Here is a 17,283-nt window from a genome sequence, read left to right as displayed (position 1 = left end):
CACAGCCACCTGGATCACCTCAACTTTCTGAGCCTTGGCTTCCAAATATGTCAAATGGGGTTTATAATCTCAGCGACAAAGAAGTGCTCTGAAGATCCTAAAAGGGGTTTGTTTTGCTTTTTTTTTTTTTTTAACAAAGTTGGGTTAGTTTAATGGCCCCAAACAAATTTCATCAGACCTCTTGGAAAAGAAGACAAGTGACCCCAAAACTGCATTTCTCGCAGAAGACTCCAGGGTCTCCCAAGAGAAATCTTTTCTATCCTCAGAATTCTAGCCACCTTGACTGATAAGTGGGAGCTTTTCCTCCCACAGGACTGCCTGGTAATTAGGTTTGCTCGGCTGTCTGGCCATCTGACTTCAGCCAGCAGAATCTTGGGGCATAAAGGCAAGAGCGGAGCCGTTCTGGACAGCCGCGTCACTGACAGGAGCTAACGTCCCAAGTTCCAAGTATAAATCGCCTTCTAATTAGGAAATAATTATGTCCCCAAATGGGGCTACATGGATGTGAAGGCATCTCGCAAATTGCCGATTAGTTTTGTAGCAGCGATGGTGTTTAGTGCCACTTCAGTTTCTGGAAAATGTGTTGGAAATGGCCCATCTTCAGCCACTCAAACAAAAAAGAAAAGGTCATGGATGAGGAAAAGCTCAGAAGACAGGAATGAAGGAGGACAGGGAAACACTTGGCGTTTTTCTCGCAGTGAGCTGTCCTGTCAAGAGTCTGGGGGGGCGCCTGGGTGGCGCAGTCGGTTAAGCGTTCGACTTCAGCCAGGTCATGATCTCGCGGCCCGTGAGTTCGAGCCCCGCGTCAGGCTCTGGGCTGATGGCTCAGAGCCTGGAGCCTGTTTCCAATTCTGTGTCTCCCTCTCTCTCTGCCCCTCCCCCGTTCGTGCTCTGTCTCTCTCTGTCCCAGAGATAAATAGACGTTGAAAAAAAAAAAATTAAAAAAAAGAGTCTGGGGCGTGGCGTAAGGGGGGGCGGAATTTTCATTTTCTTCCGGCCATAACGGAAAGTGGTGTAGGCGCCAGAGCAGGTGAGGGGTACGATCTAACGCCTGTCTTTAAAAGATTACCTGCATCTTCTGGAGAACGGCGACCCCAGGAGGCAAGAGTGGAAGCAGGTGGAGGGTTGGAGAGATACCCCAGTTACATACGTGGGAGGTGGCCGACTGCCGTGATGGTGCTGGAAGAGATGAGAGGCAGTGGCTCCTGAGGGGAGTTTTTTTAAAAAAGTGTTTATTGATTTTAAGTGAGAGCTCACATCCGGGGGGGAGGGGCATAGAGAGAAGAAAAGAGAGAATCCCAAGTAGGCTCTGTGCTGGCAGCACAGAGCCCGATGCAGGACTCGAACCCACAAACCGTGAGATCATGACCCGAGCTGATACCAAGAGTACGATGCTTAACCGTTGACTGAGCCACCCGGGTGCCCCACTCCTGACTGGATTTTAAAGACTATGCAGACTGGGCTGGCCAATGCATTGGATGTGATGGGGGAGAGACAGGTGAAAGACGACCAGTGGGTTTCTGGCCTGAGAACTCAGGTCAGTGGCAGTGCTGCTTCCTGAGATGGGGACCCTGGGGAGCATCAGCTTTCTGTTGGGGGAGGGTGGTCTAGAGTACTTTTCAAAACGTTTTAAAATGTGAATGTCTGTGACATCTCTAGGTGGAGAGATAAACTATACGTGTGGATATATGAGTTCAGAGTGTATAGAGGAGGTTGGACCCCACATACGAAACTCGGGGTAATCAGTGGCATTTGAAGTCAAAGGATTAGATGAGATACGGTAGATGAAGCAGACAGTGAGGAAAACCAAGAACAGATTCCAAGGCACTCCATCTGTCTGCCCACCCAGCCCTCCACCCACCTGTCAGCTACCCACTCTTCAACTAGCCATTCCTCTATCCGTCCATTAGTGTTTAATAAATGCCCTGTTTGGGTCAGATGCTGGGCTGAGTGCTGAGATTCAAAGGTGAATAATTTTATTAGCTCCCACCCTGAAGAAGCTCCCAGGTAAGGAGGGAGAGCACACGTAAACAATATAGCAAAGCCTGGTAAGTTGTTTGGTAGAGGTTTGTACACGGGGCTGGATCATGGAGAAGTCACCTGTTAACTCTGCTGCTGGGGAGAGTTGAGAAAGACTAACAGGTTTCATTGAAGATACACCTCAAAGGAGGTGGGACCGGTGTCCCAGGAATAAGGAAGAGCATGCCGGAAGGCAGGGAAGCAGAAGAGCTTATGGGGTGTCTTCGGAGGAGCACAAAGACCTTTGATCCTAGGAAGGGCCGTGGCAGGGACAGAGGCCGTGTGTGCTGGGCTACGGAATCCAGGCTTTTCCTGTAAGCCACTGTCTTTTTTTTTTTTTATTTTGTTAAATGTTTATTTTGAGAGAGAGAGAAAGCAGGGGAGGGGCCGAGAGAGAGGGAGGGAGAATCACAAGCAGGCTGTGTGCTGACAGTGCAGAGCCTGATGTGAGGACTGAACCCACAAACTGTGGGATCATGACCTGAATCGAAATCAAGAGTCAGATGTGTAGCCAGCTGAGCCACCCAGGCGCCCCATGGGCCACTGCTTTAAGCTCAGGGTTTTAAAAGGGGCAGTGGAGCGGACATGACTGGATTTGGGTGTTAGAAATGATGCTTGATCTGGGAAAAAGAGTGATCAAATAAAAATCCAATCTGGATTTAATATGGAGAGGTCCTATTGAGGAAACTTATTTTAAGGGGGAGACAGGGACTGTTATAGTGGGATAGGACGCAAGAGTTTTTCTGCTACAGGGAGGAGGAAACAAAACCAGAAAGAAGGGAGTCAGGAAGTTATGTGCATTGGCGGTGGAGGGGTGGGGGGGGGGCGTGTGATTGGATGGATCAGAGGGTGTGAGGTCAGCCTAGTCCTGGGGGAGGGTGTGTGTTGACTCAGGCTGATGGTGTTCAGGGACCTGGGAGGAGGAGAGAAGCTTAACCAATGTTCACTTGACAAGCATTTTGTTCTGATCGATTAGTGGGGACAAGAGGTTTGGCTAATCATTTATGAGCAAAGACAGGGATCTTGGAGGGTCTGTGTCTGGCCGTGGCATAGGGAGCCAGGGAGGGGGTGTCTGGGGGTCATATCTAAGTCCTATTGAAAAGGGTGGTTCTTTACAGTAGGCTGTTTCCTGGAATTCATAAAGGAGAGAAGGTCTTTCACTGCCCCCTTTTTCCCAGAATCATGAGTCACGGAAGCTTGGTGAAGTTCAACATTACCAGAGTCAAGGCCGCGAGTGCGGGAAACTGCACAGTAAGAGGAGAACCAGGTAAGGGACGGCGGCAAAGCTTGCTGCTAAAACCCGAAAGCCGATCCCTGGATTCTTCTGATTCTCTGCTTCCTTCTGCACTCCTCCTTTGCACAGAGTGGGAAATCAAGTTCTCTACCCCTTGTGCAAATACCGAGCCTGCTCGAAACGTGCCTGATGGCCAGCGCAGCAGCAAAAAAGACCACAAAGACCACAACAGCATTTCTCATTTTCATATCAATCGGCAGAAATTATCTTTATTAGAAAAATGAAATTTTCCTGTATTTACATTTTTACACCATAGGACTGGGCACTTTTGTTGCCTCGGGAGTTATGTACATATATCAGTTTGCACACACAGTTTCAAACCCCATTCCTTAAAACAGTTGAGAACACGTTGAACAAAAAGAAAAGACGTACTACAAGAAGACAACCATAGTATATACTTCCTCTATCATAGAAAGGTGTTAAGCAAACGTGTAATTTTGTAGCTATGCTTGGAAATATTTAATACAGTTATCAGCACTTCCTCATGCGGTTGATTAAAACATGACAGGTATAAACTGCTGGGATTGGTAAGTGAGTGTCTGTTCCCAAATGAGGACCATTGAGTGGAGCACACAGCTTGCTTTGGGCCCCACCATACAAGAGATCAAGCCAGTTCTGATGTGGGTTTTTTGGATTGGGTTTGGGTGTCGCTGTGAATGGGAAACGCTCTGCATATGGAGTGTCCAATCCTGCCCATGTTGGGTGAGGGATGGACTCAGACATGGGTCTTCAAAGCTGCTTCCCAGTCCTTCCTTGTGGGTAAATGACCAGCCTGTGTGTTACGCAACAGGTCGTCATGTGTCTGGAAGGCGAATAGTTGACCCTCTTTTTCTGTCTGAGAAGGCCACTGTTGGTGACTCTGATGGTCTATTTCTTATTCCAACCACCCGTGAAACTCACCTCATCCTTTCGGAATATTCAGTTTGAAATATATATACTATACATAAACACATATGCACAAACATCCTTTTGTGATCAACAGTAAATTCTACCGAGTAAGTGATTTGGCAAGTGTATGCTTTTCAATTTGTTTTAGCAGGGGAAGGAACCAAGACTAAGACTCATAGCTTAAGAACAACTGATAAATCTTTGAGGAACCTCAGGCTTGGAAGGCTTCTGAGCCCCATCTAGCCGTGTAATTAGTTGTTACCAAGTAGTTTCCTGAATTTTCTAAGAAAATGTTATTCTTGGCCTTATCTCCGATTTGGGAAAAAAAAATACGCACTTGGCATCCTTTCCCAGTGAAAAATGTGGGGGAACGTGAAAGTTAAAGTGCCATTTTCATCTTTGTAAATCCACCAGAATTTTCAAAGATGATCGTCTGAATTTGACCCCAAATACTCCGAATCTTCAGTTTCTAAACTGGAACATTTCCTTAGCGGCCAGGGCTTCAGAGCTATGTCCACAAACCTAATAAACCTAGAGTTTTTTTTTTTTTAATAAAATAGTTTTAAAAAGTCAATACCGCTCATTTATTTGAATTAGCTTAACTGAGAATAGAAATAATTCGATAGGTCTTAGATGTAATGCAATGTAAAAACCTCAGTTGAATTCAAAAGGCTATGATTATTTTTCATGGAAAAACTGACAATGTTTTTATATTTCTGGACCTTCACTATTTGCTCAGATATCAATAGTCTTTGATTTGAGCCCTTTAAAAGCTTGAAACAGCAAAATGTCAGATCAATGAGAAGCATTTAAAATGCCAAAGACAAACTTATGTTTGCTGGAGAACAATTAACCTTATTAATTTAAAAGGCAGCTGTGGTATTGGCTACGTGTTACGTTAATATTCTTTAGAAGGCTTGTCTTAAATCCTTCCCAAAGGTGTGAGAGAATTAACTGGAGGAGGTTATGACCCAGGGCTACTGCTAATGAGGAATGTTCCAGAATCGCGAAAATGCAAACTTACTGTTTCATGGACCTGGTCCCTAAGAGGGGTTTATATGAGTGATAATCTCAGTTTTGTCCTGTTTGTCTCTGCACACTGCGGACCCCTTATTTGAGGAAGTTGATCTGAGAAATGATTCTACTGGAGACAGTTCGGTTCTGGCTCCCTGGAGAGCTGTATGCTTTGAAATACAGCCCCAGAGAAGAACCCCTACCAGCCAGATGGTTCTTTGGAGTGTTCCAGTTTCTGCACAGCTCATCATCCCCTGGAGAATGTTGTCATGCCCTTGTAGACCCAATGACAGGATCTCAAAAGAGCTATTAAATCATAATAACTTTTCTGTCTTAAGAGACTTTTGACTGCCAGCTTGGAAGATTGTAAACAGCTAGAGAACTTCTCAGGGACGAGGACACGGGCGCTCAGTTAGATGCACTGGCCCTCCAGAAGGACTGAATCACAGAACCTCCCAGAAGAACATTCCTTCAGATCTCAGCTCAGCTTCTTCATCTATAAAATGACCTTAATGTGTCCCCAATTCATGGTAAACATCAACGCCCGCTGTTCTGTGGCTCAGACCACAGGAGCCGCGCAAGAAAGGAACACACGGGCTCAGGGTCTTGGCCTCCCCGATGCGTTATGCATGCTGTCATCTTGGACTCCCAGAGAGCCCGATGGAAACATTCTAGATCGACACCCTTTAAGGAGGCAAACGGAACCCTCCGTGGTTCAGTAGTTACCTTGGTGCCAGTGATGACCCTGCAGAGACGGTCCTTTGCAAGTAACAGGACCTTTCTGAAAATGGGCCGTAATGTTTAGGGGAGCTCGAATGGGGGCACCCCGGGGCGGCCTGTGTGCCCGCACACACGTGGGAGAATACGATTTGCCCATGTTGAATGGAATGAACCCTGATGTCTACTGAAAAAAAGAAGAGAGGTGTGGAAAGGGATAGATGAAAGTAGGCACGTGCCAAGGAGAGATAGCAACTCCCCAGGGACCAAAAAAAGTGAATGCCGAGTGCAAGCGTATGGGGAGAGACGCAAAACCGCATTCGAGTCTCAAAAGGGAACTGAACAGAGGTGAGATCCCCAGGAGTTCTCAATACACCCCAAACCAGACAACGGGGGGTAGGACACTAACAAACCTCCTCCCCACAGAGGCTGAAACTCCAGAGAGAGCCCCGGGGACCTCAAAACAGCACATCTCTCTTTCCGACTCACATTCTGACCTCCCTGGCAGAGATCAGGCACTTCAAGAATACACCCAACGTTAGGGGTTTATTAGCAAATTCCTGTTGCTGATGAGGCTGAGACCAACCTGAGCCTCAGTTTCCTTATCTGTAAAATGGGAGCAATCACACTTGTATCCTATGGTTATTTTGAGGATGTCGTTCTAGGATATGCCTAGGATAGTCTACACTCTGTGTGGAGACATTTTGGTACTTCCACACTCCGGTGCTGACTGACCCAAGGCACGTAGCTGGGACAAGGAGAGACTCCAACATCCTGGCAATGCACAGAACAGGAGGGACAGAGAGAAAAGAAGCTCTGCCCCCTCCCCGGGCCCCCCCCCCCCGATTCCTGAAACACATCCTGATTCTTCTCACCATCTGTTTGCTTGCCCCATTTTCTCTCCAGGGAACCTGATGAGCTCTCTTCTGTCAGCCACACAGTAGGCACTTGGGACTCAACAAGGAATTCTCCCCACTCCCTTCCCTGATACATTTATACCCTGAACTATCAAAAGTATTCTTCATAAGTCAAAAATAAAACCAACCAAACAAAAAAACCTTTCAGGAAATAGTTTTTTTATATCACGGTCTGTTTTCTAATCCTTTGGCGATTTCTTTCAACCTTTTCTTGAAGCACACATCATAAAGTGGGGCTGGAAGGAGGCAGGATTTGGCAAGAGCTGGAGAACCCCATGGGCCCAGATCTGAGTCTCCTGCACACAAACGTGAAGGGTAAGTCTGGTCACCTGTTTAGATGCTCTTGGCTTTCCCAGGCTCTGTCTTGGAAGGTTCAAATCATCAAGGGTATCTCCGGGAGACTGTATTTTCCAGAGTTACTTACAGGTCTAAGGAAGGAGGGGTCTGTTTGTTTGATCCTGGAAAAAGTTAGATTTTTATTTCCTGGCAAGAACTTGATTTATCATTTCCAGTTTTTACACTCAGTCTCTACTTGTGTTTCGTGGGTCCTCAGTTATCTTTTGTCCTAGCGAGCTGAATTTCTAGACCGTAAACTGCTCATGGGAAGAGACTATATATTTTCTATCACCCTTGCATCTCCCAAACCCAAATTGGTCTTAAAAGGAGAGTAGATCCTTAGGCAAGTGCTATCAGCTGGTCAGTGTCCTTTGTTCATCCTTGGCTCATGAGAAACAGAACTGTTACCTCCGTGATCGCTGCCAGCTTTCATCTTTGGTGTGAGGTTTTAAACTCTATTCCTTGTTGACTTTCCAGGGAACAGGTCCCTGAGAAAAGGTTTCTCTTCCCCAGGAATCTGAGGCAGGGAGTGTTGGGGAGCTTAAGGGAAAACCGAATTCAAAGAGGGATGTATGGGTCTGTATAAGGCAAGAGGCAAAGAAAGCGGGGTCAGTTCTGTGAGGTTCTCTGGCTCTTATCCCAGAGGTGCCCGGAGACCACTTGTGAGAGAAGCCTAGAACTGAGTCACCTGGTCCAGGGAACCAGGTGAAGAATTACGTGGACCATACGTGTGGGTCTTGGTTTCCAGACCTGGCTCTGATACTGTCTGTCTGACCATCTTATACAGATGGTGCCTTTTTGGGACCCTCATTATCTCTTGATTTTCTCACCTCCCTTCCCCCCAAATCTTGGTGTGGTCCTATAAGTTCTGTTTTTCTAAGACCCTTCTGGGCAGGCATCTTTAGCTGATGCCAAATCAAGAGTACTTCCGGGCACACACGTGGGGATGGGGAAGACGATGGGGATGATGCCCTTTGACGGGTTTGCAGAAATCACACACACGTCCATATCGGCACTGTCTTCAGAAGTAAGTGTGAGTAGAACGTGTGCTGTGCCCCTAACCCCACATACCGTTTTTGAACAGAATCCAAGGACACCAACCCCCCAGATTCCACTTGGGCCCTGCCATCCTCCCTAGAACTGAGTTGTTGTTGTTTTTTAAAGAGTGCCCTCTCTTCCTACATATCCTTGCACCGATAACCAGAATGGGTTTTCCGCGGGTCCATAACCATCATCATCACATAATTTTTAACATAAACTTTACACTATATACAATGTTATTTGGATAATACACTTACGTGTGAATTGTAGAAATCAAGCATGTGTATGATATGTACATGTGTACCCGAGCATTGGTATTCACAGGATAAGTGCATTTGACCACGTCTGATGTCTATCGAGTGGGAAGCTGACCTCATCGGATAGGACTAGATGTGAACACAGCATGATGTGAGGGGGTTGAATGGAAAAGCACAGCTGAATTTTGGTATAGACCCCACCAAACCTCTCATTCAGCACTTCCAACCCTGTCGGCCAAAAGAGTATGAGGCATCCGGAAGGCCTAATTTTGTCTCAGGTGGAAATAAACACTGCTTTTGCATTGAAGACCACCTTTACGTGGAACCCTGGACTCCCGTGAAATACCGACCAATGAGTTTTGTTGCCACACGTGCCATTTTTTTTTACCCCTAGAACTCTGAGTTCTGCCCACGTTCATCGCGGTCCAACGCAAACAGCCTCTGTTTCAGAAACAACTCCAATCCCCTTCGCAAGGATTCCTGAACAACAGCTATGCACGAAGAAACAGTACAGGGATGTGCCTGAAGTTAACAAATATTTTCAGCTCTTCTGAAAGATATTTTGGTTTCTCAAGTGAGTATTTATTTAGGTCCTATACCATAAGGGATTTCAGTGCAAGGTATTTATTTATACGGCAACCGATTATTAGAGCTGCACTTCTTAGGTTGAAAGGACATAAATTTTTAATCACCATTTAATTAACACCAACTTTGTTTTTTTGTTTGTTTTTTTTTTTCCTTTTTCATTAGCAATTCTATTTGCCAAGAATTCAGGGCATTTGTCATTTCCTGAGAAGGACGCAGAATATTAAACACACATCACTGGCAGACATATCAAACAGAATAAACAATGTGGGGCTGTATGACTACTATGGATCTGTTGACTAATTAACAGCCTTGGCTAGAGTCCCATTTAAGTGAAACTATTTCATTTGTAAACAAGGTGTAATTTTCTTGTTCCTTCCCTGAAAATAAGTGTGAGTCGATTTGACTGATTTTTGCTGCGATGATCGGTTTCATCAGAACAGCAGAGGGTGAAAACTTCTTAGGCTCTCTGCAACAGGGAAGAGAAACCTAGTCTAATCCACGAGACACCCAGTCACGTGGCTGGCTGTAATGACAAAGTGAGATGTGCAGAGGACAGAAGAGTGGGGAGATCATAATCCCGCACTGCTCAAGGAAGGCTCACTGGCAGAAACACAGACGCACGAGGAACCTGTCTTCTCAGATCAGTGAAGCCGGAAGTGGCCTAAGACTGTAAGGATAGTGAGGACTATTTTTGAGAAACTCAAAGGTTTCCAGGGTAGAATTCACGCCCTAGAAGGCCCTCTTCTTACACAGACTGTTTTAAGCTGGGCCTGTGTATACTGTTACCGATCAACAGAAACGTATGTATCTGCATTCAGAAGTACTAGCCGTATCCCTCTCAAGTAGAGAAGGCCAGTTAGGGTGGCCAAAGTACCATTATGGATGCCAGCTGTGACTTGAGTCAGGTGAAACCCAGGCACAAATTTGGGTTCAGAGATTCTGGCTCTTTGAGATCTAAGATCTCAAGCTGGAATGTCAGCGGAACCGTCTGTGATGGGTCCAGAGTCAAGGGCTTCCTATTTATGCCTTGATAGGCTTCTGCAAAGAACAGAACTGACTTGATTCCTTTGGAATCGCTCCGGGTCATTATCTTTCTCTTGGCAATTGCCCATCTGATTCGACGGTCAATTTTCTGATGTTTGCGATCATCACCGTTGAGAGTCAACGAATTTGGAAAAGAGGGAAATTATACATTCATTATATATAGCATTCCAATCCTCATTGTTTATTTTGTTTAAAAAAAACACTTTGGGTATTAAAGGAAGCACGTGTTTTTTTTCAGTAAGTTACTGTTGGTTCTTCCAAAAGCCCCATCTTTAGTTTCTTTACCTAGATAAACAAGGGGTTAACAGAAATTATGCTGTTGTTAGCAGGAGGGTTTTTGATCTATGGGACGTTATGAGTGTACGTCACCTTCTCCCTGGAGGTCTCTGTCACAGTTGGGAGCCCCCTTGGGTTTTGAGGACACGGGAAGAAGACAGAAAGCCTCTTTGGGTTGATGACACAACACTGCCGTGTGTGCTGGGGAGACTTTGTTAATTCATTTCACGTCATGACACGCCAGTCTTGTGAGGGAAGGAGGTGATCCTGGCTGGGGGGAATGTAGGTCTGGAAAGCAATGGGAGGGCAGAGGCAGAAAGTTCTAAAAGACAGTATAGTCAGGGCTGTGCCTAAGACCGGAAATGGATGTGGGGCTCTCGCAGTCTAGGCTTCTCCACTGTTGGCTCTTGGGCAGCAGAAGCATACCATCTGAGAAAGAAAATACAATGTCTGAATACGTTTGTCCTCGGTGCCTAGCCAGCCTCTTGGGCCTCTCAACCTCAAAGGTGAGGAGAGGACTTTTGGCCCCTCTGCCTCCCCACCGATGACCCTGAAACTTACTGCGACCACTTCTCATTACTGCTGGGTGCACTGGCCCAACGATGGAGCCATTCAATGAATCCTGAAGCTCTGAAAGAATCGTTCCTGGCCCCGCCCCCTGGCAGGAAAACCCTGCCTACAAGATAGAACGTGTCATGTGTAAAAGAAACAGGGTAGCTACCCCTCCGTCCCCTTCTCTGAGAACCCAAAGCAGAATGCGGGAGGAAACCAGGAGACTGTCGGGTTCATCTTAGCTTAGGGTTTCCACAGTATCTTGTCAAGCAGACTCAGCTACTCTACAGAACCTGAGGCCTAGTCATCCCAGAAATCTCAGGGGCGATAATGAATGTAAAAGAACCTAAATCAGAACTATATAAAATGTGCAACTAACATTGTTTGTGGGGGTTATAATATTTAGTTTTTAAACTAGGAAATTCTGATAAAGTGTCAGAACATAACTACTTTTTTGAGGGGGGGCACTTGGCGTGAGCGAGGCACTGTGCCAAGAGCTTCTGATGCTGAAGCTTTCCCTTCTCCCCGCACTGTTTTTTTAAAAGCGTATCATTTCATATCACACACGCACAGATCTGAGTAAAGCAAGAATCGGACAACGGGGGTGGCTCGGAAATGACAAATGCTCTGGGGAGTTTGTCATAGATCTCTGTTGGTGCTGGTGAAGCACTGTGCCTCCAATCGAGCGAGTATTTCAGAAGAGAGTAATCGTGTTTGCCACTAAAGTTCATCCACGATTTTCGAGGATGCTCAGGGTCGATGCATGAGGGTCTCTCATGTTTTGAAGGCTTTTGATCTGAGGAGGTTGGGGTGGGAACGAGTGTCCAAATGAATTTCATGAGGTTAAGGACAATTAACCTAAAAGCGTGCCAGCCTTCAGTGGACAGACGGCATTGTACTTTTTACAGATCAAGGTACACACGTGGCTGCTGGCATATGCCACGATGTTGACAACCCTGGGAACAGTGACACACACTTGGACTCCACCATAGCTGTTCGGGGACTGAACGAGTGATGGTCACTCTAGGAGGTAAGGGGTAACAGATACTATACAACCCTGAGTCGTCACCAGAAGGGGGGGGAAAACACAGACTTACGTACATAGGAATCTTCGGGATAAACTACAACAGCCTCTGTGTCCAGAGACAGAAGATCCACAGATTAGGTGTCGGAGACATACACGTATCGGTTTGTGCAGCTCTGAACAAGACCATCGAAGCCAAGGGTGAGAGAGTGTCTGTGAAACACACAAGTTGACATCCAGAGAGATTCTTGTCGTTCTCCGCCTGAGGGCCCTCCTGGCCTTTTCCTCCAGATGAGTCTTGGAAACAGACTCTAGTGAAGGTAGCATGGTTACTGTGAACACACGAATTTGCGATTCTTTGTGTGTGTGGTGGTGGTGGGGGGGGGGGGGGGGGAGCCTGGGGTTGGTTCTGGGGTCGGGCCGGGGCAGTGACGGGAGGCATGACACTAAAGCTGAGACGGGTACAAAGCCAAACTTCCTCATCTCTTGCACGTCCATCTCGCTGCGGTGCAGACGCGTTCGTAACTGCTGTGTCTGTGTCGGGTTTACGTGCGTACCATATTGCTTATTCTGGATGAGAGAGACCGTTAGGCATTTCTGATGAGGAAATTACATGGTGGACTGGTCTTCGTGGACTTTGGAATATAGAAAATCATAACATCACCACTGGCCTCCGACGCATCGTTATTGCCAACATCCCTAGAGGGCGTGTCCCGGAGACCTGCCCTATTATTTATTATTTATTTGCTTTTTTTTTTTTTTTTTTTTTTTTTTTTTGGTTAAGGACTCACCTATCCGGTATCTGCCATGCTCAGCACACGCCTCACAAGATTCCTTGAGGGGAAGACTATGTATGGCGTGGAGCCAGGTGCAAAAGAACCAACAAAAAAAATACCTTCCTAAATCCCCTTCTCTTTGCAGGCACCATCGGACATCCGACATTTACCCTCCAGAACGTTGGCCGTTACGTATGTTTCCCTATAGATAAAACATTAATGGAAGGTTCTAAACATCAGATTCGATACTAGGCATTTTCTTGTACACACGTCTACTGCTGCAGGAATTCAAAACCCTGGGGGTGGAGTACATATTGTTCTTATGTGCAGCATAAGGCCTAACATGCTCTGAGATATACACGTCGTCGTGGCCTCTACTGTCCCTGGAACAGTACGACGCTGTGGACCTCAAGGACGATCGAAGGTAGCTGTCATTCACGGCCTGGGATGGCAGCGAGTGTTTGTAAGGGTCCGAGGGGCATCTCCCAATGACTAAGCGTCGCTCGTCCCCATGGCAGCGGAGGAAAGGGTTCTCGGAGGTGTGGTCCGGCAAGAGAGACTTGCTCCGTTTGCTGTCCTGCAGACCCTGGGGTAAGAGGGAGCTTTTGTTCCCCAAGAGTTTGCTTGAGGGCACGCTACAGAGACTCCCATACAGGTTTCCCTCCAGAAGCCGTTCCCGGTCCTTGAGGCTTATGCTCCTGGAGGGCCTGCTAAGGTCTGTCTCCCGAGGTTTGTCGAGAATGTTGTCGTAGGAGTGCTGACGGCTGATCCTGAGTTTGTTCTTCTGGAACTGGAGGGTGCTGTTCTGCGCCCAGTCCTGCTGGTAGACCTCCTCCTGGGCGGCCGGGCTCCCTGTCTCCTGGAGCATCTGGTCTTCGTCGATGTCGTACAGGTTCCCCATCCGCAGGCAGGCGTCGCACTTGAATGGGGACCTCACGGTGAAGTGGCCTGAGTAGGTGGGCAGGTTGGAAAGGCAGCTCCTGCAGTGGGTGGAGTTCTGTCGGTACCGCTCGCTGCCCTCGCTGTGAGGGGGACTCTTGTCTTTCAGGGTGAAGTGCTTGGAGTAGAACTTATACTTGTCATTGTTGGGGGGTCCGTCTTCATTGTGCAGGGGGTTCCTGGTGGCCGGCAGCGCGGGGTCCCCCTTGCGGAAGTTCTCGTCGTGGTCTGGGTAGGGGTCTGTAAACTCCACGTTCTCGGGAAGGGCCATGTTCTCAGCAAACTGGGGAGGGTCTAAGTGGAAACTGGGCTCCTTCTCACCATCGATGGTGTAGATCTTGTCCCTGGGGGAGCTCGCTTTGGTTTTCAGGTAGGAGCGCTCGACCTCACTGCAGTCCTTGGGGTATTTGGAGGCTGCTGACCTTTTGAAGTTGTCCTTGGTCTTGTGGTTCTTGTTGTTGTCTGGCTCTCTGTGGCACGTGGCCCGACTCGAAGTTTCCGAGATGTCCGAATGGGCCACCTCTTCTGGAAGGTATCTAGGACTCTTTAGGGAGTGGGTCCTGTTCTCCACTGCTCCCTCATCCCTCTGGGAGACAGGGTTCTGGCTGAGGGAGTCTTGGCGCAGTGATTCCATGGATTTCTTCCAAAGCTGCCGGGGCCTGGAGTTGGCTTTGGATTCTGTGCTCACGGCCACCTCCACCGTGTTGGGGTTGGACTCATTGAGCGTGAGAGGGTGCTGTCCCTGGAACACATAGTTATTGAGGCTGTCCTTGTGCCTATTGGCCACGAATGTTTGCAGTTCGTTCATGTTGTCCCCAAAAATGGTGTCTTTCCCCTGAAAGGACCTGTTGTCTGAATAGATCAAATTTCCCTTATCTGAAACCATGTCCATGATGAGGGAACCTCTTTGGATGAAGTCTCCAGCCCTTTTGGGGGAATCCATTCTTGAGGAGTTCATGTTGGACATGTCGGAGATGTTTTTGGCTGACCGAAGGAGTTTTAACATGTTGCTCTGGGATCCGGTCAGGTTGAAGTCTGGAGACTTCTTCTTCTCTTCGATGTGCACTCCATGAATGCAGCTGTAAATGCCCTGTGGGAAAGAACACGAGACATCATCAGTGGCAGCAGGGACAGAAAAACACTGCACACCCAGGCTTTACCTGCGAAGGTGAGATGTGTCCTTCTGGGAGGAGCCTTGGAGAGATGGCGAAATCCAATCTGAATCCTGGTACTGTTTCTTAAATGTACCAGACCAGTGGCAAAGTGCCCCGCTTCTCTGGTCTCCCTGGCTCAAGGTGATCTGACACTTTTGCCTGTGACATTCATACACAGAGTTTGAGAGAAGGTATCGACTAACGGTCACGTAACCATACAGGTCTCAGTGCCTCCACGGTGGAACCTGGGGTACTGGATTGATATGTGGGTTGCTAACTCATCTTTCCCCATGGTTTCTCAGGATCATCTTTGGAGTGTGGATACCAGGGTCAGCTATTAAACTGGCACGGGGCCCCTGGGTTGCTCAGTCGGTTGGGTGTCTGACTTTGCCTCAGGTCATGATGTCACGGTTCGTGGGTTCGAGCCCCACGTTAGACTCTGTGGTGATGGCTCAGAGCCTGGAGCCTGCTTCGGATTCTGTGTGTCCTTCTCTCTCTGCTCCTTTCCTACTCTCTCTCTCTCACACACACACACACACACACACACACACACACTCTCTCTCTCTCTCTCTCTCAAAAATGAATTAAAAAGCATTAAAAAATAGAATAAACTGGCATAAAAGGACCACCCATTATTAATTCTTCAGGGGAGCTGCCCCAGCAACACACTGAAGCTGTCAGTCAAGGCATGAGACCCAAGCAGGTCAACCAGAAAACCCTTTGTGGTCACTCTAAGGGTGGACATCAAACCCATGAGTGATCAATCACACATTTTGGGGAAGGATAGATACAGAAGCTGGAATAAAAGGAGCAGACACGGGGAACTAGTCTTGTCACCATGTGGGGATGTTAGCCTGAGAGTGAAGCCATCATAGGAGGGAACACAGTACAGGGGATGGAGAGACAGGACATGGTTGGAACCCCTGGGGCCGCCACTTGGGACTTTTCGCTTATGCCGCTTAATATATTCCGTGTGTGTGTGTGTGTGTGTGTGTGTGTGTGTGTGTGTGTGTGTGAAAGAGAGACAGTGTGTTTCTGTGCATCTCTGTGCCGCGTGTGGTTCCTGCTTACCTGCTGCCAGGAGGCAGGGTCTCCAGTGTGTCCTCCTGGGGCTGCTGGGTGACGGGATCACCCAAACGCACTGTGCAGTTCACAGCACGGTGCTTCTGAACCTGGCCTGTGAACCCACACCTCCCACCCAGCTCAGTAACATGGGAATCTTACACCCTGACCCGGCAAGATTCGGCTTGTGTGGGTGAAAACCGGTGTATCTCCTGTACGTTTGGATGGACCCAGATCTGTGCCTTGATTTCATTTTGTCAGTATTACAAAAAGATAGGAGTTAATTTTTGTTGTTTTCTACAGGCGCCCGGCTGGCTCAGTCAGTAGAGTATGCAACTCTTGGTATCAGGGTCGTGAGTTCAAGCCCCACATTGGGTATGGAGCCTACTTAAAAAACATTTTTTTTTTCTAAATCTGTAATTTTGTTCTAATGAGCTCCCCCCACACTGCTAGAGATTTTAAGAACTTCTGTCCCCCCCTTCCCTGACAGAACAATATGTTAAAACCAGCTGAGATGGGCTGGCTGGCTGTTTGAGGGGGGCCCACAGAGGTGGTCAGGGGGCTGAGTTCTGTTTCAGGAGCAGGAGGATGGCTGCTGACTGCTTTCGCTCTTCCCCAGTTTGCCCTAGGACTCACAGGATACTGGGAAGGCACTTCCAGCTGCTGGGGTGCAGGGGGAAGTCTCGGAAAGGAGGCCACGCGATGGACCCAGCCCATACCCCAGGCTTGGGTGCTAGTGTTCTCCCACTCAGTTGACCCACCTTCTTGATGGGCTGCTGAGGAGGAGGGGGTGCATATCAGAGACACACGGAAAGAGCCGGAGCCTGGAACCCACTGGAAGTGAGTCCCAGCTCCACCTGTTAGTAGCTCTGTGACCTTGGATAAGCTGCTGCAGCCTAAAAAAAATGTGTTTTAATGTTTATTTTTGAGGGGTGGGGAGGGACACAGGGAGAGAGGGAGACAAGAGAATCCCAAGCAGAACCCGACGCGGGGCTTGAACCCATGAGCCATGAGATCATGACCTGAGCCAAAGGCGAAGGGTCAACTGACCGGGTGCCCACCTTTACTGGTGCCCTTCTTTTCTGTCACCTTTTACTCCCTCACACACTAGCACGAGACCCCACTGCACACTTTACCACGGCTGCAAGAAGACGCATGCTACCCTTTACTACCAAAGGTTCGTTCTCCTCGGACAGCAGCCCAGACCCTCCCTCGGCCCCATCGTGGCTCTCCTCAAGGGCCCCTGACCCCTCAGAACACTCCTGATGGGGCATGCACCCTACTGTCCTCTGTGGTTCCCTGGAGTCTGGGCTTGACCCCTGATGTATCTTCCAAGGCCTACACGTTTGTGTCCCCCTAACAAATTCACATAATGAGATCCTGAC

At 48.0% G+C, this 17,283-nt stretch overlaps 1 protein-coding gene across 1 annotated transcript in view; it reads right to left on the bottom strand.

The window, feature by feature from the left end:
* Window positions 1–10,595: 10,595 nt before the first annotated feature.
* GRIN2A (glutamate ionotropic receptor NMDA type subunit 2A) overlaps window positions 10,596–17,283 on the bottom strand; it is a 373,011-nt gene continuing 366,323 nt past the window's right edge. The window contains exon 14 of the mRNA XM_045462078.1: window positions 10,596–14,772. Coding sequence (XP_045318034.1) covers window positions 12,973–14,772 — 1,800 coding nt within the window. The 3' untranslated portion in view covers window positions 10,596–12,972. The remainder of the gene's footprint in view (window positions 14,773–17,283) is intronic.

The sequence above is a fragment of the Leopardus geoffroyi genome, chromosome E3 (assembly GCF_018350155.1).
Source record: "Leopardus geoffroyi isolate Oge1 chromosome E3, O.geoffroyi_Oge1_pat1.0, whole genome shotgun sequence".
Lineage (NCBI taxonomy): Eukaryota > Metazoa > Chordata > Mammalia > Carnivora > Felidae > Leopardus > Leopardus geoffroyi.
The sequence above is the reverse complement of the archived record's forward strand: the minus strand, read 5'-3'. Positions and strand labels throughout refer to the sequence as shown.